General features: G+C 43.9%; 1 protein-coding gene across 5 annotated transcripts in view; it reads left to right on the top strand.

The window, feature by feature from the left end:
- Positions 1-26,164, top strand: part of DHRS12 (dehydrogenase/reductase 12) — a 27,432-nt gene extending 1,268 nt beyond the window's left edge. The window contains exons 3-10 of one of the 5 annotated variants that reach the window (XM_080569736.1): positions 3,322-3,404; positions 7,820-7,912; positions 8,298-8,379; positions 18,177-18,238; positions 18,955-19,059; positions 19,620-19,710; positions 21,025-21,162; positions 23,728-26,164. In XM_080569736.1, the coding sequence (XP_080425862.1) occupies positions 3,322-3,404; positions 7,820-7,912; positions 8,298-8,379; positions 18,177-18,238; positions 18,955-19,059; positions 19,620-19,710; positions 21,025-21,162; positions 23,728-23,855 (782 nt within the window). In that variant the 3' untranslated portion in view covers positions 23,856-26,164. Of the gene's footprint in view, positions 1-3,321; positions 3,405-4,195; positions 4,341-7,819; positions 7,913-8,297; positions 8,380-18,176; positions 18,239-18,954; positions 19,060-19,619; positions 19,711-21,024; positions 21,163-23,727 lie in introns of those variants that run through there. The other 4 variants (XM_080569740.1, XM_080569737.1, XM_080569738.1 and 1 more) reach the window with 4 other exon arrangements.

Genomic DNA, 26,164 nt, shown 5'->3' with positions numbered 1-26,164 from the left:
AAAACGAATCCCTTTTGGAGTTGATAAAATAATTCTCCTTGTGCAAGAGAGACAGGAGTTTGGGCATATATAATAAAATAGAGGAGCTTGTCGCTTTCTTTGCCTGCTTAGGCTCTAGCAACTGTCATATAAAGGAGAGTGGGGACTTAGTTAAACTAACTCAAAATTATTGGCATCAAAGAGCCTTTGGGTTAAAGATCCCCATCAGTGCCAATATGTGATTGATCTCAGGTTCCCACTACTGCCATTATGCATAATAGCCTTATTGCTTTGCCTGGTGACTGTTCCTCACAAATGGAGCTGCCTGCCAGGTGTTGCATGCTGTCAGGGTGACCTGATACTCATAGGATTTGGTCATGTCTTGAATTTGGAACCCAGATAATAACGTTGGACTCAGACTTCTGGTCTGATACCCTTCTAGGCTACGGCTGTGCATGTGAAGTTGAAATGTTTTTATAAGTGTCTTCCTGATGCCATCGTTGCAAGTGTTGCTCTGAAACTCCATGTCAGCTGTCGGGACTCTGGCTTCTAGTTGAATCTCTTCAAGTGCACCAAGACAAGAAATTAAGGAGTTCAGACTTAGCAGAAGAAAAAACAAGCTATATTGGCTTTATGTTCATGCACATCATACCTTTGTAAATAATGGCAGTCTTGAGATGACACCTTCTCTAGCCTGATTTCATTTCTTCTCTGAATCAGTGTCATGTGGCATAGTGAGTTAACCCCAGTAGGCAGCGAAGTACCACACATCTGCTTGCTCACTTCCCCCTCCACCCCTGGTAGGATGGAGGAAGAGGAAAGGAAGAACAGAAGTGAGAACTTGTGAGACCAGTTTTAAAAGAAGAGGAAAAAAAAAAGGAGTTTATTAAGTGAAAAAGTGAAGAGACAAAGAAAATAAAACAAGTGATGCAAAAGCAATCATTTTCCACCTCCCATGGGTAGACCAATGTGCAGACAGTTCCAAGCAAAAGATGGCAATTCCTGAATCCCCTGTATTCCCTCTACTGTTGAGCATGATGATATACAGCACAGACTCTCTCTGTTTAGCTGGGATCAGCTGCCTGACCATGTCCCCACCCAACCTCATCTGCACCCTCCAGTCTATTCCCTGGAGGGGCAAAGTGAGAAATGGAAAGCATTGGCACTGTGCATTGTTCAGCACCAGATAAAGCATTAGTGTGTTACCAGCAGTGTTTTAGTCACAAATCTAAAACATGGCATTGTATAAGCCACTATGAAGAAGATTAACTCCATCCCAGCCAGACCCAGTACATATGGGTGTTGTGGAGTTGGGCTTTCCTGTGTGATTTATGAACACTTCTGGTTTGATGTGGTCTTGTCCCAGCCATGTTGACAGTTCCCAGTGTTGTTTAAATTTGGATAATTTTAGACCTTTCCCATGGAAAATACATTTAAATGCTTTTTGTAGTCCATGAATCATACCGAAACAACTCCCTGTCTTTGGCAGCAAGAAAATGTCCGTATCCAGAGCCCTGCAAACCCACCACTGGGACTATACCATGGACTGTAAGAATATTCATGATCAGCTGGAAGGGCAGCCATCTCTTCCTTGTGTTTAATTTACACAAGTGCACATTACTTGTCCTCTCCTTTGTGCTTCAGGAAGAGCTCTTTAAACACTTGGAAATGCACATCCTTAACTGCCTTGAGATCTCTCACCAAAGCCCTCCTTTGCAGTGAAGCCTACAGTGGCTGAGTGGCCAAACAGATGAGCGTTGTACGCTGCCTCTTCTGACGTTTGTCTTTTCTCTCACTGGTGAGATCTAATCTCACTGGGGCACGGTCTGTCTTTCATTCCGATCTGCCTGTATTCAGTGCTTCACTGTGAAGGGTACTCTCAAGGCACAGCATCTGTGTAGCACAAGCAGGTCAAAGAAGAAAAGTGTCTTAAACATTGGTTAGTATCGCTCGTATCATTATCCTGGATTCAGGAGTTTCCTACTGCTGCCTGCAGTTGTGCACTCAGAAAAAGCAGTGCGACCAACTCTGGCAGGGTGGTAGAGGAATTGCACCCTGTTAGAAATTTTCACAAGAGCCTCAAAGCATCAGCTGTGTGCCAAGTATGCTTGCTGTAGTTGTGATCCATGGAAAAACATCTCTCATGGGCTGCCAGTTGCGCTTTCAGAGCCCACACTGGGCCGTACACTACGTGGGTGTGCACTACATGGCTGCTCTATGCCTAGGATAGGCTTGGTGTCTTGCGTTTGGGTTCTGGTTGTTTTAGTCATCACTCCTTTGGGATTGCATTGCTTAAGCCTTCTAGCAGTGGGCTGCTAGCAAACCTTAAAACACCTTCAACAACAGATAAAAGTAAAGAGTTCGTGTGTCCCTGTGACTGAGATTGAGAAATTTCCTGTAATAATCAGGGAATCAAAGCATAAAGATTAAAAAGAGTGATGCCTACCTGTACTGATTTCGTAGGCTCTCTTTAATGCGGCTAAGCTATCAGGGCATGATACATATCCAGGCCCTTGAGAACACCCTTGTCTTTTGTATTCTTTTCGTGGAAAAGTTATTTGGAAGAGGGACTACTAGAGGTCATCTTATCCAGCATCCCATTTGAGCCACTAGATCAAATTGGCCATTGCTTTGTCTAGCTGGAGCTTGAAACCCACCAGGGAAGGAAATTCCACCACCTTTCAGGACCGCGTTATCTATCTCCTTGTGAAAACTTTTTTCTTAATGCCTGCGCTGAGCCTTCCAAGCTGCAATTTGTGTCCGTGGTCCTTGTCATTTCATCTTCCACTGCTGAGAAGAGTTTTGATATCTGGTGTTTTGTGTTCCCTTTTCACAGAACAATTCCAGTCACTTGTGCTGTTCAAGCCCTTTATTAAACCTCCTAAGACATGCGTCAAAGCAAGCATTTATGATACAGATGTCTTAGCTTTAATTTCCAGTGCAGCCCTGGTATTTCATCAACACTAAAAATGCTGTGCAAATGTAACAGAAAATCGTTTGAGCTGATAGTGCCTAGGCTGCAGTGGCCTTCTCTGTATGTACAGCCTTACTTTGGGACCCTGTTACATTTCTTTGTACATCCACTCATTGTGTCCTGAATGTTTTGTTGAAACACCCTTAATAGCCCGTGGTCCTTGCCAGGAATGCCACTGCTACTGGAAAGCTACAGGTTTCCCACAGACTGGAAGCAGTCACAAAAGGTTTCTCATTTTTTCTTACTTGTACCAAAAACTAAGCCTAATCAAGAACTCCAAACTGGAAATCGCTTTCTGGCCCTTTCTTTTCGCTGATGACATATTTAGTAATTAATTGTCAAATGTGTTTCTCGTTGAAATCCACCAGGTGGCACGGTTCACCTGGTTTGCCGGAATAAGGAACGAGCTGAGGATGCCAAAGGAGAAATAGTGACGGAAACGGGCAATCAGGTGAGTTGTTACTCAGTCTTTAGTTTACTTTTTTACTACCACAGGGGCCTTGAGATACTCTGTTTCACTGTTTTGCTGTTGTGCTTTTAATAGTATTTTCCTACAGACATGGAAACGTACAGTAGCTTATCACTGACACGGTCTGAAGTAATTTAATTTCACTGGGCGATGTTTTCAGTTTTCTGTGGTTAATGACATCACCAGCAGCATGTGTTACTTAGTGTTTTTTGTCATTATGCTTGGTCATTCCCTCTTACTATTCCTGGCTATGTGGCCGAGGCTTTTGAAAGTTAATTCATTGCAACACTCTTGCAATAACTTTTATGAGTTTGCAGCGTTGGAGTTTTTCTGTGTATGAATAACATGTTCTTGATTTGCTAAGGCTGGCTTTCCTGTTTTATGAACTCCTGTATGTGGTCCTAGCCCCATGCTCTTTGTAGGATCTTTTCCTTGTCTCCTGCCGTCTGTTAGAGATTCTTTTTGCCTCTGCATATATCAGTCTGCAGTAGCCCCCTGTAGCTGTCAGTGTTGCTTTGCTAATTATTCAGGAGGGTGTGCTTGTGGAGAAGTGCAGTCAGTGACTTTCTACCTTGGGTGGAGAGCTGTTTTCATTTTAAGTGGTGCTTTGGCTCTCGAACACAGTATTTTGATTCCAGTAATAGTTTTTAATATGGATCAAAAATCGTGAAGACTTTTTATGGTTAGGGATAACTTATTGACTAAATTTCTGCTCTTTGGTTTCAGCTCCCTAGCGTGACACAACCAGCATTACACTTCAGTTCTTTAATGGAGGTGAATTAGATCAGTCCTTCTGCAGAAATAAGTACTCTCCAGCTGTCTATGAAGGCATAATCCCTTGGCTGTAGTTGTGGAAGGACTGGTGATTATCCGTGTTACTTCCTTTCCTAACTGCAGTCAGACAGTCTGGGAAGAGGGGTGAGTTCGATGACCTCTGAAGGTTCCTTCACATGCTGTGCTCTACCATTTGGTGAAACACAACTCGAGACAAAAAGGGTTCTGCCTCTGAAAGCAGCACGTCTACTGCACACCCAGCTTTGGCAGGATGCAAGCCTGTAGTTTCTCTAGTGGGGGAAGAGTGTGAGGACACTGCAGAACTTGTGTGTGACCTTGGGGACTGGGCGCTTGTATGGAAAGGAGCATTCAGTGAAGTGTTAGATGAGCTGTACAGGAGGAACCTGTAGGACATGGGACTGCACTGGGAAGAGTCAGTTTAATAATTTGTTCACAAGAACATCCTTCTTTACAAGTACCCATTCAGAAACAGTCCAGGGAGTTAAGAAAATGCCTTGTCTGCAACTTGACAAGCCACATCCAGACGTAATTTACTCTTCCTGGTCACCTGGACAGAGATCCTGTTGTAATATACACCAGAATTTTTTTCCAGCTTCCACAGCAACACATGCCAAAGGTCAGTGCTGGGAAGGAGTTACTATTTGGCAGGCACCTGCACCTTGACCTGGGAACTAGGAAGGTCTCCTGATCTATTAATTTAGATCTGCTCATGGAGATTAGGTTTCACCTTGAGAATGACTTTGCTGCCATCAAGGACTTTTATAGGGAACAGATCTGTGGGTCCTTTTTCTGAGTCAACACGACAGGCTTCAGCAGATAAGCGTTGTTTTAGATCTTTTTCAGTCTCTGAAATCACTTGTAATATTGAACATCTGCCCCCAAATCTCCTACTCCTCTGTTCCAGTAGTTAGTTGTAGTAGCTCTAAAAGTAGAAAGCTTTTAGAGAGGTATCGGGTGTGGAGAACAGAGTCAAGTTTTTGGTCAAAAATGAGCATTACAATGAGAAAACTCTGAGCTAATTCAAATAAGGAGCTAAAATACAATGGCTGCAGAGAAAAAGCCAAGTGTTTTTATCTTCAAGGAAGCAGAGTTATAGGCTGGGAGCGATGCCTTATAATTTTCCCAGCTTCTTTACTTATCTCTTCTGCTTGTATAATGAGTATTTAAAGAAACAGTTTGGGAAAAGAGGAGGTCCTTTAATGATTATTTGTTGTTTTCAGTGAGAACGTATTCTCTGCATAATTATCTTTGAACTGCCTTTTCCAGGGATACGCCATAAGACTATCTGTGGTATGTCTTTGAGATTAAGTGCTATGCAGGAGAGGGGTAGGATTTGACATCCCTTTTGCATGCTGATAAATGTTACCGTGCTTCTGTTAGGTGACAGAAATTTACAGAAAACAAAAGAATTGCCTTTAACAAGAAGTAAAAGCTGGTAGATGTTTTGGAGAGAGAAAATACTTCTGGCTTTAGTGGGTTGGAAAATTATAACTTTGCTCTCATGTCAAACATTTTTTTTTTTTTTTTTTTTTTTACTGCATCCACATCCCTGCCCATAGTATTTCAAAATGTAGGGTGGCTAATGGGGACTTAGCGATTCGCTTAGGGTGGAAAGGTGCTGCAGAAGGCACCCGACACTGCTCGAGGCTGACGGAGCGGGCACAGTGACGCACCTCTCCAGAGGGAAGACGTGGCAGATGTTGGACTGCAGGGAGAGGTGGACAGGGTCTTGGCAGGGAGTCGAAGGAGGGCACAAACCCCACGTTGCGTGGAAGAGGGACAGCTGGGGCTGTCCTCAACGAAGCAGTGGGTGGAGACTCCTAAGTTGGGGAAGGCTGGAGGTTTTTGGCTGCTGGCAGGAGAAGGCAGGCTTGTTGTCAGCCTGCAGATGTGCGTTTGCAGGATAGGTGCAGCGCCATGGTAACAGGGCAGGAAGCAGCTCTGTCAGGGGAGGCACTGGAGCTGGCAGAGCCTCAGCCCTTGTCAGCACCAGGAGGAGGTGGTGATAATGGCTGGAGGCTCCGCCCTGTGTGGGATGGAGACACCGGTCTGCCATCTTGGCTTGAAGTCCTGAGAGGTTTGTCACTTGCTGGGGACTCAAATCTAGGGTGTTGTGGGGAGTCTGCTGAGGTTTGTGTGGCCCTCAGACTAACACCTTGTTGCACAACCACGTAGGCACCGGTGGCATTGTGAGGAGTGACATCCTCACAAGGTGTATCACGAGCAGTTACAGGGGGTGAGGGACGTAGGGACCCAAGCAGTACTCCTAAATCCTTCCAGTGACAGGCAAGGACATGGGTAGGAGCATACACACCCTGCAGGTCAGCACCTGGACAGGCAGCTGGTGCCACTTTGTCTTTGGCCTTTACGATCTCTGACTCTGAGAAGTAAACAATATGATCTCTGGCCCTGGGGGTGACAAGATGACCCTGAGGGAGCAGCGTGCCCAGGGGAAGGAAGGCCAAGGACACCCTGGGCTGTATGAGCCAGACTATAGCCAGCATGATGAGGGAAGTACATCCCCTGCTCTGCTGAGCCTTTGTGAGACCACAGCAAGAGCCCTGTGTCCAGTGTGGGGCTCCCCGGGACAAGGCAGTCATTGATGTGCTGGAGCAGGGCCAGTGGAGGGCTGCCAAAGTGACACGGGAGATGGGACATGTGGCGCGTGAGAGGCTGAGAGGGTTGGTTTTGTTCAGTATTAAGAAGAGGAGGCTGAGATGGGTCTTACTGTGGTCTGCTGCCGCGTGATGGGAGGGTGCAGAGAGGCAGTGCCATGCTCTTCTGGCAGGTGTGCGGGGAAAGGACAAGAGGCAGCAGATGTAGATTGCAACACAGGGAAAAGTTCTGATTAGATAGCAGGGATTTTTGTTTTCTCACCCTGGGGGTGGTCAAACACTGGAGCAGGTTGCCTAGAGAGGCTGGCAAATCTCCTTCTTTGGAGATAAAGAAAATGTCCCTGCACAACCTGATCCCAGTGACCTGCCTTGAAACAGGGGTGGGCCCAGGGGGCCTCCAGAGGTCCCTTCCAACCTATTTTTTTTCAAATGCTGTGACCTCGAGCATTGCTTTGGAAAGTTGCTTTCAGCTAAAGAAGTTGCTATATGAATCATTTCAACGCAGGTTTTGCAAGCTTTGCAGTACTTTTCTAGTTCTCTGCTCTGCTTGACTGTCCATCACATACGTTTAACTAAGCAGGGCTGTCTGAGTATGCTATTTGCACGTGGCTTGTGAGCTTCACTGCTTCCTGGGCTTTACCTTACGGTGAATCTGTGCTGTGCCATGCAGCACGTGGGTCGGGTGGGGTACCCGTGCAGGATTGCCAGGCAGAAATAAAAGCTGGGGTCTCTTCAACCAGGCATTCAACATTAAAAAGCCATGGCTTAGCAGCAGCTGAATGAAATCACTAAACATGTTTTATGGACAAGAATTAGATTTCCCAGTTTTGCATGTTAACCAGAAGTGTTTTAGATCTGTTCTGGAGAGAATATATATATTTTTTCATATGACTTAAAATGCTTTTCACCTCGACGGGCCTTAATGGTGAACAGGGCCTATTCACTGTTGACGCTGACTGTAACTTACTTTTTTTTTTTTCCATTTAGAACGTCTTCTTCCATATTGTGGATATATCTAATCCCAAGGAAATCTGGAAGTTTGCTGAACAATTCAAAAATGAACATAAATTAAACGTGTTGGTAAGTTTGCATTCTTAAGTCGTGCGTCTGTTTTTGGAGTGCCTGTCCTCTGAACTTATCCAGCAAGTAGTCCAGATTTCACAATCACTACTGCAGTTCTCTGCTTAATTTCCCCTAAATGCTGCTGCAGAAGTCTCCACGGTCTGTTTGCTCTTGTCCATTCTCAGTTCACATGCACAGATCTAACTATAAAAGAGAGAGGGATAAATGCAGTAATTTTTCAGTTGCATCTTTTGAGTTTCTCACATGTTTTCTGTTTCATGGTTTATAGAAACAATCTGTAGCTTTGTGTTGTAGTGTCAAAACCCAGCTAACTAGCATGGGCTGCTTGTATGTTTAGTATTGCTTGTGTAGATTGCTTTTGTTTACAGGAGTTGTCTTACAGATCAACAATGCAGGATGTATGGTGAACAACAGAGAATTAACTGAAGATGGACTTGAGAAAAACTTTGCAACAAACACCTTGGGTGAGTGTTGGAGGCTTAGTTCTGAAAAATGGTACTTGTTTTTGGTTACAAAAGTGTGTCTTTACAGCTGGGTTCATGAGGTGTGTATTCCTGCTCAACGAGGGTTCATATTGTTGCTCTGTCAGGGAGGGAGAAAGAAAAGAAGTATTTCAGCTTGTGTGGAGTGTCACTGTTGAATTTCTCCATTTTTCAGTTTTTCTCATATCAGTGCCTTTATCATAGCAGCGGTGGACAAATACAGATAAGATTTAATTCAACTGATTCTGAAATCTGATAGGAAACTTCGTTCCAAGCAGTGCTACTAACGATAGCCTGTGTAATCAGTGTGCTCCTGTGGCTTGGAGAGAGCTCAGAGCACATTCAGATGCTTAGAGAGACATTCGTATGTTTTGGTAGTCCTGAACAGCCCTATTCGTATGATGGAGGCACTGTATAGGAAGGCTGTACCCTCTGTAGTGTCCTGGGCACCCTCAGGCAGACACAACACCCAGCCAAGTGACTGAGCAGTACGGGGTAAGTCTTAAGCACTCCATGTATAAGGGGTGTATCCAATGGGCTGTATGGTGGAGGTGTAAGAGGGACAAATTAAGGAGAACAAGTGGAGGGAGGTGTGGCTGAGCAGGGAACGCTGAGCGAAGCAGCAAGTTCCCCCCTAAAAACATGGCAAGATGCAAGCACACAGGCAGCCAGCAGGGAGAAAAGCTGCCTGCTGCCACTGATATCTGGAAGGCTGAAAGCTGCGCTTTTTGCAAAGAGAGGTGCGGTGTGTGCATCGAACAGCAGTCCTGTCACTCTCGTTTCCCTTTGCTTCTACGCAGGGATGTAGTTTTCCCAGGAGACTGGCTTTAGTATGTAAAGAAGTGACACATGAAGGAGGAGCTGTGCTGTGTTTCTGTGGTTTCCTCCTGTTCATCAATATCTGCGATGAGGAAGGGGAGAATCTTGGGCTGTAGAGATTGGACATTTACAGAGCTAAGCATTCAGCGGCTGGAAACCCTTGTTGGGTTTTATTTATTCGTAGCTTTGTTCCTGTGTAGCTTTCTTAACTCCTATTTACTTCTGAAAACCAACATTTTGGGTATAAATATCTTGTGCTTAGCTGATACGGCACACGCAGCTTGTTTTTCTGCAAGTCCGAGTACATTAAGCTGACAATTAAAAATTCAAGCGTAAAAGCAGAGTTTTCATTTTCTTCGAATTAATCTTTCACTAACATTCTTCTGTTTCTTGTGGTCAGGATTCAAAATGAGTTTTATTTTGCCATCAATTTTCCCCTGGCTATAGAAATACCACGACTTCTACCTCACGAAAATGTATTCCCCTTAAATTAGTTTAACTCCCCGGTGGTCTGTCAGACAAAAATTCAGCAGTGTGTGAAGATGTAGCTCTTGCAGAGAGAAGCAGAGTGAAACAAGTGCCACAGTTTGAACATGAAAGCATGGTTTTGTGTCGTTTTAAACACTGAGGAAATTGATTGCTAAGGTACTGTGCTGGTGCATCACTTGAATCAGATTTTATCACACAAGTAGAAGCAGCAAGTTCTGCTTTCCTGGCTGTAAATCAGCCTCACTAGGAGTATGCAGCAGAATCAAGCTGCAGGAACGTGGTAGAGGAAGCTGAATTATGGTTGTTGTGAATTAGGAAAGTGCTTGTACTGTCTCCTGAGTAGGTTATGTACAGATCTTTATTCATTTGTGTACCACTTGCTGCCTGAGTGTATAAGAAGGTCAAGGAGGTGACTGCACATTTGAGCGCGAGGTAAATCAGGTAAGTCATCCTCTGTTGTCCAACCTCTGCAGAGTTCGAACAAGGAGTGAGTTGTTTGCTTGGGCTGGTTCTCTCTTGTCAACAATAAGAATTAACTTTCGAAGCTAAAGAATAGAGTGAGACTTCGTTGAGCTGGAGGAGATTGTGCAAGGGAAGGCTTCTGTGCTAAACTTCTGTGCCTGTAAGTCAAACACGTTGGAGGACCAGTGCTATAAACAGCACAGGCTTTTTCCTTCAAAGCCAGAGGTGGGGTAATAAATCATGCCTGTCGGAGTCACGGTAGGAGAAAGTTTTATGGAAAAATGCATGTCAGAGTAGATGCTGTGTCATTTCCCTAAGCACCGTGTACCGTTTGGGCATGCTTTACTTTGGAGAAGTTACTTCTGGATCAGTAACTATCTGTGGTTATAGGTTCCTAGAGAAATCCTCGGCTAAATTAGGCATGGCTGGTAAATAGGTTGGCTGTAAACCAGGATGTGGTCTGAGAGAACAAACTGAATTCCTCTCCCTGCCTTTCTCCCCAGAAAAGCTAAAGCCTGGCCCATGTTTTGAAAATCTGCAGCTTTCCCCCTCTTGTCAGCAGCACAGAAACAATAACTTGTGATTGCCTGATTTCTCTAAAAATAAGATGAAATGTTATTAAGCTTTTTTTTTTTCGGGTTTTCACATGCGGGCATTCTTTTCATCTTTCTTTGACTATTTGTTTTTACCCTGAATCTTAGCTCTGGTCTAATAAAGGAGTGTGTAGGTTGTAACTATCTAAGAATGCAAGACTCTGAAGTATAAAATGCTTTAATTACAGAGCACAGTCTGTGAATTCTGCAGCTGATACCTGATTAACGTTTACGTAAGCTGGAGAATTGCTCATTTGGGGGTCTAAAATGCTCTGAAACTTTTAAATCCAGGCTAGGGGTATTTTCCTCCTGACTGCCTTGTTAGTCTGCTTTCAGATATTTTGCAAAATGGATGGTAGAGTTCAGTCCTAACTGATCACCTGACTCGTGAAACATACTTTATAGCCTGACCTTTTGTTGGACGTAGTGGGCAAAAATGAATGTAAAAGTCCTCTGATAGCTAAGATGGATTATGCACAAAAATAGTGCTGGTTAAAATAGGAAGTAAACCCCCATCAATGCGAAACGCCACTGACTGGCTAATTCAGCTTGCTGAACTGGGAGGTGCAGAGTCCTCTCTGGTGGAATATGCAGGTGGGTGAAGGTCACAAAAACGTGAAACGTGGGTCGATGGCCCAGCCTTTGTAGGATTTGTTTAGTATCTGAGTTGTAAATTGTAAACTGCTTTGAGCCAACAGTGTCTGTGCTGACCCACCACAGGTCTGTGCTGGTGCCTGGCATCCTTAAAATGGGGCTCAGGCACAAACTCTGCGTGGCTCGTTGTGCTTCTGTTGTTGCTGTCAAAACACCTTGCCTTTTTTCCCTGCTAGATCCACAGGGATTGTTGCTGTCATTACCAGAGCTCGATGAAGGTGTAGCGAGCAGAATAAGCTGTGGAGCACTCGGGCTGTAATGTGGGAGTGCTAGCCAGGCACAAGTCTGTAACGGCACATTGTGGACTGAATCACACCTTCAGCGTGAAATTGAGTGAGCGCCTTGGGGTAACGCAGGCTGGTTTCTTGGGGAGCTGCAGCTGCCGATGGGCAGGTTGTATTTGTGCTTTGTCCTTCTGTTCTGTGTGTTGTTACCCCTGCGTCTCCTCCCGTGGGTTGGCCTTGTATCAGGGCAGCATCCAGGAGCGGGGCAATGACAAGCAATCATTTCTTCTGATGAGACTTGCTGTATTTTATTTTGTTTTAGTAAAACCCAAACAAAGACTATTCGAACCAACAGTATTCAGTCATTTTAGAAAAAGCTGTCAGTGTTGGTTGCAACAGAAGTGTGTTCCTGTTGAAGCACTGGAAATTTAGCTGAAACAATCCTTGTTTCTCTATTTTGGGGCCTACCTCGCTTTACTTTTACTCAGCTCATCTTCTTGCTTGACATGGAGAAGTGGCGTATATGTTGCATTTTATTGCGACTTCCCAGCAAAAGGGATGCTAAAACACGCTCAGAGATAAATAAATGATGCTCCCAGTACGCATCTTTTTCTCAGTCTAATGAAACCTCCTCTGCTCCCTTGTTTTAATAATATAGCTGCATGTGTTTGCTCTGTGTGCAAGGAGGGGTAGGGACGGAGGAAATAAATGCTTCTCTCCCATAACAGCTGTACAGCTCATCGATGGCAAATTGCCTAACCTGCATGGATATCTTTCAGTCTCTTCCCTCCACATAAACCAGAACTAACCGGTGTCTCACCTAAGCCAGTGCTGCCTAGCAGATAGTGGTCTGAGCTACTTGGAGTCAGGCAGCTTGGATCTGCCATAAGGTCAGTGCTTGATCTCTGCAGACAGCCGTACCTGTGAAAAGGAGACTGCGATACCGGTTTTCTTTTTGAAGAGCTTTGAGACTTACTGATGAGAGGTGCTACATAGAGGAATGAAGTTGAATATAGTTGTAAAACTAATAACAGTACTGAATTCTAGATTCCCAGGACACAGGGGAGCCCTTACTGAGCTGAGCTTTGTAATTCAGGGGAAATGGAGGCCTTAGTTTTGTCTTTCATGTTCATTAGCTCTTCCCATCCTCTCTCAGTTGTTGGTAGTGTGGTGGAATTGGCCCTCAGAGACAGCACACTAAAATCTTCATTCCTGATCTTGTACTCAGGAAACAGGCTCAGGGATGTCTCTTACTTGAAACTGCATAAATTGAAGGCTTGAAAAGATAACCAGGTCAAGGGAAAGTCAGATTTTTTTTTTTTTTTTTTTTTTAAGACTCGGACATAAGAAAAGCAGGCCAATTTATTTAACTGATTTTTACCAGATGAATGAGCCATTAAAATATGTACAATACAACTTTTTTCTGTTCCCACTTTTTTCACAGTTGAAATAGCTCTGTTCCTAATAATAATGCAAAGCTCAGGCAGATGGAAAACTCCACTGAGTGTGGTGCTGGCTGCCTGCCCTTATCTGAGTGTTAGCAGATTAAAAACCTCACCACCAATTTGCCACTAATTGCCAGATAGAACATGAAGCAAAAACTATTCTAGACTCCACCAAGACACTTGGGTCTGCAGTAATTTGCATCATCAATTAATTTGATGCTATAAACAGGTACTGGCTTTACAGTATTAGTTCTGCTGAAACAATATTTTTCACTATAAATCAATTTAAAGTACAGGTTTTGGGGTCACTTTAAACCTTTAAAGCATATGTAGCGTATAAAGCATGTCAGCATATGAATCGTAAGGACTCCTCCAGATTTTAGCAGGCTACAGATGAGTTACAACACCAGCATTTTGGAAGTCTGCCTTCACGGTCTTAGTTTATATTTTCTGTTATGGCTATTCTGTGTTTTGCTTAGTTTCGTATTCTAATACAGACAGACGCGTAGCCTTGTGTGGGAAAGACCCGTGTCTGATACACTGTAGGCTTCTGTCCGTTGCAGGGGGGTGGATTTCACTTTGGTTATGCTGTTGTGGAGAGGACGAGGTCCATGGTGAGTTATCTGTTACAAGAACAAGCAGAGCTACCTTCCAGCAAGACCTGAGTTTTCCACAGTTCCTCAACTTCTATTCCAGGTCTTGTGAAAGGCAGCCTAATTTTATCGAGGACTTTATGAAGCAGCCCAGCTGATTTTAGAATATATTTTTTAAACAACTTGTGTATGAGTTGGATGTTTATTTCCATAACAGCTCCTCATTTTCTACACTTCCACCATTGAGGTTTCTCCTTGTGATTGTGAAACGCAAAATTGCTGCTCATACACGTAGACAGAGGAGTTCACTGTATGGAGTTAAAAATGGGTCTTGCAAATTAGAACACGATATCTGATCACTCAGCTAAATTGAGAAGATGTCAAAGCTAGTGGGACATTTACACAAGACACAAGGGAATGCATAGTGATTCAATTTGGGTTTTTTTGGGTTTTTGGTTTAGTCCAAGTAAATATGAAACCTAAATAAACATTACTGTGATCAGCACTTGGGAGGGAGTGTGTGTGAACCAAGTGTGTTCTGATGAAGTGCCACACAACATTTTTACTGGAATCACCACGTCTAATGCACAGACTGACAACCCACTCTGTCTAATCTACCATGTGATAGAGTCGGTTGAATGGCTTGTGATAGTGGGGTAACCGTATCCTTATAGGAAAGACTGGAATTACACTGGTTTGTCCATGATTTCCTATGATGTGAGCTCAGCTTCGAGACATAAAACTTACAGGAATTTTTACAAAGAAAAGCAAATGCAGAGGGGATGTTTGTCTTTACAAGGCATTGTGCAACGATCCCAGGAGCCTCTTTAACTCGAGAAAACGTGGCCAGTGAGGACTGTGTCAAGCCTCATTGCAGGGAACAGGGCTGTCGCTTGTCCAGTAGGCTTCTCTAGCTTCCTCACCTCAGCAGAGATCAGCGAGGGCAAGAAGAAATCCTGGACATGTGGGTGACAGACCGGACGCTTACTCACCCGCTTCCGCATTCCTGCTGCTCCTCCATTCGTCTTGCTGAGCTCCTTTGTGGCACAGCAAATGCTCGTTTTCAAAGGCAAGTGTTATGTACCGTTTTACTGCAAAAATGTGTGATTTTTTTTTCACCTTTACACCAGTGGGAGCCAAGCTTTCAGGGCAACGCAGGCAATATACCTTCAAAAGGTGGGAAAAGTCTGGCCTCCGTCACACGTGCATCGATGCAGGCAGCGCAGACGGGTGTCCAGCACCGTGTAGTGGGTGTACTCAGAGCTCCCTGCCTGCCAGGTCTGAGCTGGGTGATGGAGACAGGCTCCTGCTTGAGTAATTCATAGTAGTTCTTCTCCACGGGCACTCCGCAGACCTGTGCAAGAAATGGGTCGTGGTCCAGGCGAGCTGTTCAGGCACAAACGTTCCTGGTTGCTCTGTGTCCTAACCAAGCAGCTCCATTTACTGTGTATCTGCTTGAGACAAGGGCACGTTTTCACCAGAATAGCCCCAATATTATTGAAACTTTTTGTCTTTCCAAAAAAAAAAGTCTTCCTTTGTTTCTGGCAGAATCACCCAGGTCGTCAGTGGAGGGGCAGGATCGCCAGGCTGCCCAATGCTCGTTGCTTTTCCAGTGGTGGTCATCAGCTTTCCCTCCATACCCCTCTGGGTTCTCTCTTGGTCTTTTTAAACAACAAAGAAAAAGAAACCTAAAAAAATCTGTACAGTTTGAACACAGTGATAATTAAGGATTAATCATATTTGAAACAGTTATTTTAACTAAACTTTGGGGGAGGAGGTTTAACAGACAAAAATTTTTGTGTCGAAGACACATCCTAGAATGCAGGCAGATGTGAAGGCAGGTGTGAAGGCAGATGTCCAGTACATTGATATTAATAATCAGTTACTAGCAAAAATATAAATAATTTGGATCTTGCCTTGATTTCCTGAAGAGGGGTGGGAGGAGGGGAATTGTCATCTCTGCTACCAAATCAGTACCTTGGTTTTCCTGACAAAAAAAAAACAAACAACCAAAAATAACAACATTTTCCTTTTTCCTTTTTATACTGTCAGTGCAATTCATATTTTTATAAGGACTGTGGCAGGCAAATCATTCATTTTCGGCGTGCCCTTTTACTCAGAAATTCATTCCTGTATTGCTGCATGCTGCAACACAGCCGTGCTTGGCAAAATGTGTGCTGTGAGGTACAGGACCGGCTGGATTTAGCATTGCTCTTATCGACTTGAACACAACAGTCAAGCTACACGCCAGCTTTTACGTGGGTAAAAATGCAGAGGTTTAAACTGAGAATGATGTATTCCAACCACTAATATGCTGTATTAATCTCATGCCACTAAGTTTCTTGTCCAGGCTGTTTTGCCTGACAGGCCAGCCCATGCGAATATGAATATATAACATCTGAAAGTATTTTTTTTAAAATACTAAGGAATTTGTGTCTGGACGCCTAAGACTGGGGCAGGAGGAGGAGGAATGAAACACTTCAGTCGTAGTGCCTGATGCTTCACATCTGTGAGTACTTTGAGACCCTAACGCCTACCGTAGGAGGCTGGGATCAAAACCAGTCTTTTCACGCTGTCTCAAAGCAGATGAGTGACTGGTTTTGCAGGGCAAAGTCCGAATATTTTGGCTACGGCGGATTTACTGAATTCCTAATAATTTTGAGGGAGAGAGGACGGCTTTGCAGTTCGTTTGTGGTTTTAAATAAACACACAAACTTCTGACAAGCTGTGGATGCTATAAGCAGGATTTTTTGGCATTGAGCGTTTCTCTCATCCATCTGGAAAACAAGACGAAGCCTGACCATTAATGAGGCGGTGTTAATGCGTCTGTCTTTGCATCCCTTTAGGATTACCAAACAAAACTGATGCCCCTCGGAAGTGTAAATTAATCCATGGGATGGTAAAATTGAGCATCGGCGTGGCTGCTGCATTGCAGCTCAGCCTTCGGGAAAGGCAGCGGGTTTAAGCAGGACGTGATGGCGCTTTGCATTTGAAGAAGCCACAGCAAATCAAAATTTAATCCGGGCTCTTGGCGTGTGCTGGAGTGCTGCCGTTTTATTTTTTTTACACCGTGGCAGTCCCCATGGCAATCGGCAGTAGTCCTCGTCCTTGTGGTAGTGTCGGGCACGGTCTCCCCGCCGCTCCCAGGGGATGCACATGGGCTCTCTCTGTTCACTGGCAAATAAATGCCTTTGCTTGCATCTTCTGCTGAAGACAAGCTGCCTTTACTCATCTGCTGTGCCTTCATTTTGCTTCATTTGCTTGTGTTTTAAATATATCGTGTGAATATGGATGTCCCGCTGACGATACAGAGAAAATGAGGACTGTTGTGACTGACAGGGGAACCAAGGAGTTTGTTCACCAAGCATTTAACTTCACTAGCATATTTATAAACATGCTGTATTTCAACTGGGTGATCTCATTGCCTCTGTGGAAGAGAGGTTACAAAGACACATGCTGAAGTCTTCATGTCTAGTGAAAAACACGGCCTCGGTGGCTCATGGAAAAAAATACGTTTGTAGCTGACAGAGAGTTGTTGAACTCGGGCCATTTCTGGAGAGACAGGGGAGAAGTGTAGTACTCAACACAGAAATGCTGGACTAAGTGAGGCTGGGTTCATTTTCAATTAAACAGAACTTTTTAAGTACAGTTTTAAGTGGGGGAAAAAAAAGAAAGAATCGCTCGTAAGAGATAAAAACAAGCAAAAATCCCTGTATTGCAACTGAATGGGTGAAACAGCACTAGGTGTGTCTGAACCAAACACATGAGCAGATGAACAGTGTTGTGAATAACAAACTGCTGGTCATGGTAACAGCTGTGATGGAATATATCTGGGCTGTGCGTACAACTTGTGCTACTTGGACGTGCTTGAAGTGGGGAAGGATACAGTTAAGTTTCCCCAAGTAAACCTAGCTCAGCCTCGGACACACAATATGAATATTTTTTCCCCCCAGGGGCTCCTGATCTTCTGTCATGCTGGGGATTTACGAGGCAGTTTTTATGTGCAGCAGGATCCTGAAGTGTTGGGGTTCTCTGTGATGTTTTTGCCTTCTCACCGTGAAGTCGCTTGGCGTGATGGATGAGTCTCCAGTGCATACGAGAAGCGTGGTTTGCTTCTCTTGTTCGCTGTGCAGCGTAGACATGTGTATATGGCATGCACAGAGGGGAAATACCTTCCCTGTTTCTTCCCTGGTGTCGCCTCCCCTCCCCAAGGAAATCCGTATTTGCCTTCAAAGGCCGGGCTGGAATGTACCCAGCAGTTTGTTCTGTAGGTACGAGACACACAGAAGTCTGTAAAATAACAGATGTGCCTTTGGAGAAGTATGAAGCAACACAGACAGCTACGAGTTGAATAGGCACGTTACAAGTAAAGCAGCACCAAAATCATTAAACCCCACTGAAGTTTCAGAAATAAGACTTTGTATTTTTGTCGTAGGGGGCAGGGAGAAAAGAAAGCTTTTTAAAAAGATAAATTAACGTTCATGTCTGTCTGTCTTGTAGGTACGTACATTCTGACAACGGCCCTGCTGCCCCTCCTGGAAAAAGAAGCTGACGCCAGAGTGGTGAGTTTGTGATGCTGTTGAAAAGTGGTTATTTTACGGTTCTTTCCTTGTGGTTTGTGACAGCATCCCTTTGACTATGTTAGCAATGCAGGATTATTTATAATGCTATAAGCGTCTCTAGAATCCTCTTGGATTTTGCCAACAACAAGCTCCTTCTCCCGGGCAAAGGTCCTGCCTGCTGCCCTGAGCCCTTCGTTGGAAAGCGGAGTAAAACACTTCTTCTGGAAACTTCTCCTTTTCCTTTCCCTGGGGCAAGTTGTCTCCTGCAGTGGTGCAAAGTACTTACAGCAGGAGCATAGGCTTAAGAGAATTTCGTAGGACTTGGTGTAAAACAGGCCAGCAAGTACATTGTTAAAATGAAATTTCCCAAGTTTTATATAGTATCTCTTGTTTTCTAATTAGCTTATATATTCTGCTATTTTCTTTCTCCCCATTGCTTTTCAAAAAGAAAAATGACAAATTGATCCCTGACGGGGTTGACACCATTTTGAATGAAAATCAATGTTGTTTTTCTTTAAAAAAATATTTCTTCCACCTCATCTCCAGGTAAGCTCCCTCTATGAGTACAAGCACAGTGCAAAGAGTATGCAGAGGGTTCCTGCCCTGAGGAACTTAAAAATACATCCTGAAGATCACATTGCATGCATGAGTAATCATGCTGGGGAGTTGTTGATTTGGGGTTTTTGTTCATTCGTTTATCATTCATTTGATTACAGATAACTGTCTCTTCTGGGGGCATGCTAGTTCAAAAACTGAACGTATCTGATTTGCAGTCAGGAAGTGGGACATTTGATGGGACGATGGTGTACGCCCAGAACAAGGTACAGTCCGTGGTTTTGGAAACAAAGCCCACAACCTCTTTGCTAGGTGGCTTGTATACCGTCTGCTTTGCAGAAAGCTTTGCAAAAATAATAAAAAAAGAAATCATTGTGGCTTTTCCACTGCATCCAACCTGTACAGAGATGCACGGGCAGTAATCTTCAGTGGATGTCATGCGCTTACTATGAGCACATATCATCTTGCACGGGGAGCGTGGCTTTCATTTGATTTAAGTCTCAAAGGAGAGAACTGTCTTTTGCTGAAAAGCCCTTTCTGCTTGCTCAGCTCTTCCCTGCAGTCTGCAGCAAGTGGACTTGGTGAGCAAAAGCAGTGAAACTGCTTTAAAAATAAGCTTGCAGCTAGGATATGGATTGCAATGATCGTGCTGGTCTCTGACAGAATCACCCACTAATCCCAGTCAGGGTGAGTGAGGGTATCTCTCTGCTATACGTAAATGCTCTGATGTTCACAGCACATTTGATGTAGTTTATTTCCCTGGGAACAAACTCGGGGACAGGCTACTGAACTTGATGCTAGTCTGGCTGTTCTTGCTCTATCCTAGAGACAGCAAGTTGTCCTGACAGAACAATGGGCAAAAACTCACAGAAACGTCCATTTCTCTGTTATGCACCCCGGCTGGGCAGACACTCCAGGTATCATCTGCGTGACACTTTGTTTTTTTTTTTTCTTTCCAGATTAATCTAAAAGCAAAGAGAAATGAGACTTTCTGGTAAATTTCTCTAGCAGGTGCAGCGATTTCTTGGCCCTAAATTGGTGCTTACAGTAGTGTGGTACCACTTGGTAACCCTGTTCTCTCAGAGGGCACAGCATCTGCCCTCTGTGTATAGCTGGAGAATAATAAAGGGCTGTGAATGATGGCAGCCCCACGTGGGCAAATGCACAGCAAAGCCAGAGTGCTTTAAGCTAACTTTTAAGTTCTGCAGTGGGACACACAGATTCTGCCTCTGTGAGTACCAACAGGCAGATGTTGGGAATTTGGAAGGGCAGTGCAAAAGGAGGTGTGCACGCCTTGTTCCTCTGCTCTTCCTCTAGACATTTACGGCCCTCGCGAAGCGGTGTGTTTGGCTGGACAGCCCTTTGCCTGAGCTGCAGCTGTTCTTTGCTGACTGTGTCTCAGCAGGAGGGCCAGCATGAGTTATCCGGTATGCAGGTTGTGTACCACAACGTGCTCCCAGCCTCTAACACCCAAGCTTGGGACGTGGACTAGTAATCCAATATCTAGGTCTTTTCTGGAGACACAGTTTGCCAGAGTTGTTTCTGATAACAGAAGCATTTAAACCCCTCTACTCAGGCTTGAAAGCTATGCTTTCAAAATAAATACCTTAGCGTTGCCTTTTCTTTAAAACCTTTTTATTCTTGCCCATCGTTCATGTATTTCCAAACCTAATGAGCTTTAAAGTTTTGCCACCTCAAAGTTCAAGGCCGCTCCAGCCCCCCAGAATAAACAGCTGCAGGGGACAGGCCCTCAATCATCATCTGTTGGACAAAATAAAAAGAAGCCAGTGCTTAAACATGGATAATGTAGTTGGTACCGCTCAGCATAAGATTTTGAAATACTATGCTGCAATTGTTTTCCTAAAACTGGTGTGAAAATAAGAGCTAAAAATCCTGTCAGAATACCTGTGTTGTGGTATTTCTGTTTCCCCCATGTTTAACTTCTTTGGGACTTAGAATGGAACTGGATCAGAAACCTCTGGCCGATCCTGTTCTCACCTCCTTGTAGCTTTCTCCCTGCCATTTGACCCAAACAAACAGCTGTTTGATCACCTGGCACCATAGCACTGTTACACCACCACCGTCATACCCCTCGCTATGTGGAAATACTTCTTCATAAACTTCGAGATGCCTTCTCTTCATTGTAAACTCACAATGGCACTTTTTAGCATTTTCTTTTAAATCATAAAAGCCTTGCATGGCAGACCACATCCCATTGTTCTTCTTTCTAGCTGTGAGGTCCTCGATGCCAGATTTCTATCAGAAGATGAAGAACAGCTTGCGCACAGAGGCCCAGGGAGCTGACACCGTTGTGTGGCTGGCAGTATCATCTGAAGCAACAAAGCTACCGAGCGGCTTGTTCTTCCAAGGTGAGGCAGCAGCGTCTTCCTTTGCATATCAGTGGAGACAGCTAAGCTGCCTGGAACTGTAGGATCCCCATCTGGCCTGGAAGGGGATGAAGGCTTTGCCTGGCAACAGTTTGTCAAAGGATCAAGTGTTTCTGAAAGTCATTCCAAGACTAAAGGTTTAAGTGAGCACTGTGCAACCAGAGGAAGACTGTATTAAACTGTTATGTTCCTGCTTTTGTCCTCTAAATCATCTGATACAGGCTTCAGAGCATTCCTTTAGGGAGTTGTTTTTTTTTTTTTTTAAATGAAGATGGCTGCATGCAGGACTGTGCCAAGGGAAGGTAAATCACAGCAGTCAAACAGCATCTTTCACGATGCTGGGAAGCTAGCAGCCTTCTCACAGAGCACTGAGGGTTGCTTTTGTTTTAACTGGCTCTTCTGCCTGCCTCTCCACGCTGGTGTGAAACTGCCAGCTCCCTCTTTCTCCGAAGCTGGGCAGAGGCTTGAACACAGTGGCTTTTTTGGCATTGCTAGAATATGGGGCATAAGTGGAAAAAATAGGCCAGAGCCCCTTTTCTCCCCGGCAGATTGCAGGCATCTTGCTGGAAGCAGAGCTGTCTTTTAATGGTGCTGCGGGTCAGTCCAGTGGGAGAAAGGCAGAGCTCGGGGTAGTTGCTCACAGGAGCCCAGCACTGCTGTTGGCTGTGAAATCCTGATTCACTGGGATTTCTGGTCAGAGCATGCAGGTCTGGGCTTTCTGAGTTGGGTTGACCTCATCCTTTCTGTCTCCTTCCAGGCAATTGCATGCTTAACCAGACCTTTTTCATCTCATCCTGTAGCGCGTGCAGAAACCACACCTCCTAGCTGGTCATTCTGCTTTGTAGAACCAGGTGTTGCCTTTTTTCTACTCCTGTTACCTCCTTCTGGACCTAACGCTTCTGCTCAGCTCATCCCGCTCTGGAATCCCACCGGGCTCCCGTCTTCGGCCTTTGTTTAACTCCAGCTTTAGTTAACAGGGAGCACACCTTGGCTCTTCAGCTGTACGTAGTGATTTTGAGAGCTTCGGTGCTTGCGTGATGGCTTTTAAGGTTGGAAGAGAAGTTTCTTGTTACGTGCTTACTGAATAGGGATGAAGTCAGACAGTTTTTTTCTGTCTCCAGCTGCCCTATGGAAGCCCCAGCTCAGAGTGCAGGATCTCTGGGCCCCTTCAGTAAAGGGCTTTGCATGCTGGAGCACTTGAGCACAGACCCTGCTTTTCTAGTCCTAGACGGCTGTTTCCTGAATCAGTAACACCTTTTCTCTGTTTCCTCTGTTCCCTTTTATTCTGTTCCCTTTGAGTGCAAACCAGCATTTTTTTTTTTCTCCTGACGAATAAATATGGGAAGTGAGAACTTGTACAAGCAGAATTCTCTGCATCTGCCAAAATAAATAAAAAAATGTTTGATGGAGCCCTGCTTTCCAAAGCCCGGAAGCATCCTTCCTGTGATGCTGAGTTTGGGTTTCACACACAGTTCCCAAAGTTTAGCACCAGATATTTGAAACACTCCGCTCAGGTAGGAAGCAATTCATATTTGGTGGTGGAAAAGGGGACGTCCCTCTGCATGTCTCTCTCTCCTCAGGTTTCCACGAGCAGAGGCTATGTGGTGTGTGCAGCCAGTTATAACATTTGCTCTTAAGAGAGCGAACGTCTCTGCTCCCCTGGGAAGCTCGATAGGTCTTCAGAGAAATCTGCTGCCCAGTGCTGGAACAGCTTCTTCTTCTAGTCTCAGCTGGCTACTGCAGGCCTTGGACTTGTTAAACAGAGTAACAGCACTGCACCAGTGCCCTGACAGTTGCTTCACAGACATCTAAGAGCATTGCCACTAGGCTCCTAGGCTCTAGATACTGTGCTTTTGGAGAGAAACATCCCCTCCTATGGGCAGTGATATATTCACACTGAGTGAATGAGAAGAACAAGATTTGGAAGACCAATCGAAGTAACAGCCTGAGTTTAGTCACACACCTTTATGTTGGATATATGTTACTTCTGGCAGTTGAGTAATTAGCAGTTCTTCAGCATTTAGAATTTAAGCATTTATTATTAAGGATGAAAATAAGCATTTTAAGACTGAAAATAATCTAAGCTACAACGTCGCAGCTGGGGAATTTGTGTAGCACTAGAAGCTCTATGCATGAGACAAGGAAAATTCATGTCTGATGTTGAAAAAGCAACCTCTTCCTGCAACAGTAACCTCAAGTTACTGGTCCTACAGGAGTTCAACTAGTGACAGAGAGCAGGTGTAAACCCCACAAGACATTCCTTTATCTTGTCCCAGCTGCAAAAGAGATCTCACTTCCCACTCTTGAGCCATATTGTGCAAAAGGACAGTAATTCTAGTTCCCGAATACAAATGAAAGTAGTTCAATTTCTGGTTTGGAAGGTATACATAACTAACATTGTTTACAGAAACCTAAAAGTAAATTTTCTGGCTTCAAGTCCATAAAATATGTTTGGAAAATATAAAGTCTAGCAGAAAAATCTCCTGTGTGATGCTAGAAGAGGTAGTTAAATATATTCATAAGGATTTTGTTTTTTCTGTCTTCCAGACAGGCAACCAGTCCCTACACACTTACCGTTAGCAAGCACCCACAGTCCACCAGGAGACGAGGAGAAGCTAATGGAGCTGCTGGAAGAATTCTCCCAGAAGTTTAAATCCCCTTCTTCAGGAACTTAGCAGCACTGTTGACGCAACATAACCACAAAGCTTCTAATTACAGAGTAGCAGTGCTGTAGAGGAGAAGTAGGATGCTGTAGGCCTGTTAAATTGTATTCAGGTGTGCTTATCATGGGGAGTAGTGGTGCCTGCAAATCTGTTTTCTTTCTGAGAGAATCGACCATGGTCAATGCACGGCTGCTGTCTCAAGACTCAGTAAGGTTGTGGTCTTTGAATTGGAAGGAAAATGTGGAGGCATCAAAATAAAACCCAAGTGCTAACTCTTAAGCTTTGTGAAGTTATCCAAAATCTTTAAAGCATTCAGCACATGCGCAAATGCAAAGGAGTATACCTTAATGAAGGACTTAGCAAAGTGGTTAATGTTTTAAACAATGTTTAAACACTATATTTGACAGGTTGGTGGCCTCCTTCGTGTGGGTGACTAGGCTCAAGCATGTAACTGGGAACGCAAAAACTCCTGCGTCGCCTGCTTAGTTTAAATGGAAGGATTCTTCACAGCCTTCGGTTTCTATAAATCAATGCTGGTATGCAACAGTGATCTGCTTCCTCATGTTTAAACAGCAGGAATTTAGGAACGCTGCCAAATGCCTTCCACATTACTTTATGGAGCCAGGGCTGAGCATTACCCCATTAATGTCAAGACACCATGAAGTAGGAAGCTTCGATATATACTGCACCCAGTCAGGGCTGGATCCCTCCCCTTCAGGAAGCAGAGAAATGGCTGAAAGACTGCGCATGAAAAGAAATAAGGTGCTAAGCTGTATGCACTTGTCATTTCTGTGAAGGTTCAGGGAATTGCTTTGTCATTGTGAATGGAATATGAAAGGGAAGGGAACACTGGGAGGCACAGCCTTTAGAGGCGAAATCCACCTCCTGATAAGAGGGTTGTATTTTGCCTGGAACTGTTTTATTTCCAGACACAGAGGATCGGATTTGTCTTACCTGACTTGCAGACATTTGAATAACTCATTGGGATTCTCACCGTAAATCAGTAGAGAGAAAACAGGCTCTTTCACTGTGATTTATTGGATCTGTTTTAAGAAACAACCCTACATTCCTACATCTTTCTGCTTACTGTAAAGACAACTAGCTCAGACAAAGACATTTGTAGTATCGTATCTTATATATTTCAAATATACTGCAAAGCCATGATTGTTAACAGCAGTAGTGGTAATGTTTTTCTCCTGAACCAAGTGTGTTTGATGGCAAAAACAAACAAACAAACAATAAAAACCCAGTAAAGTTGCACAACTGTTTCTATACGTGGCTGTAGACCAATGTGGTAGTGCAAAAAGACTAGGCATTAAAAAACCCACGGGTTTTCTTTGGGGCTCTCTACAATGACTGGTAGCTAAAGACCATGCTGATAGACAAAGAACTCATTATGTCCGCTTTACATAATTTAGTTTTACAAAAGATATCCTCCTGGCCAATGCCACAGAGTTCTGTGTTCGCTCATTATTCAGAAACATTCTATTATCAATTTAGAAAAAACTTCCCTTTTCAGCGTTCTGTCAGTCTCCTCAGAAAAATGGCTTTACTGTCAGAGAGGCACTGAAATAAGTTTTCCCATGATAAGCAGCACTGAAATACTTCAGGCTGTCACAGCTCTTCCTGCAGAGGCTGGAACATCATTCACACTGTTGCTTTATTTTAAAAACTTAACTCCTTCGTACACTGCACTGGAAGATAATAGTGGCAAGGCTTGGACATTTATTTTCCAAAAGTCTTTAACAAAATTTTAGATTATTCGAACTAAACACAGCTACTGAAAACAAAAGCACAGCTGAAAAAGGATTTAGTAACTGCACTTCCCAATCTAGTAGCTGCAAAGCTAATAAAGACAATGTTTGTCTACTTGTGTGTCTAAGACAAGTTGCTTTGCTGCTCTGCAGAAGAAAAGTTCAATGACAATGATATTTGTAAAGTTGATAAAAATAATCAGAAATGCACCTTAACATATATTAAATCCACATTCTTTACCAATGTATTTAAATATCCTATATTTGTCATTTTAGTCACGCCTTAAGTTGGAAATAAGGCCAACAGTAAGAAAACTGCTTTAATCAAAGTTTGGTCACAGCATTAAAAATAGCCAGCTATTATGTTTTAAGAGCACTTGTGATTTTAAATAAATACGGGACAGCAGTTAGAAACGAAACCTGGAATCTCCCCCAGTACTGCTGTTATATTCACAGTGTTGCTTTATTTCACCCCTTTCCACAAGAGCAAATGAGGTATGTAGCTATAAAGCCAGCCAGATGCTTTGTGTTAATGCAATTCAGAATAAATTTTTGTTTAAGCAAATA

The sequence above is a fragment of the Anser brachyrhynchus genome, assembly GCF_964034855.1.
Source record: "Anser brachyrhynchus genome assembly, chromosome: 1".
Lineage (NCBI taxonomy): Eukaryota > Metazoa > Chordata > Aves > Anseriformes > Anatidae > Anser > Anser brachyrhynchus.
The sequence above is the reverse complement of the archived record's forward strand: the minus strand, read 5'-3'. Positions and strand labels throughout refer to the sequence as shown.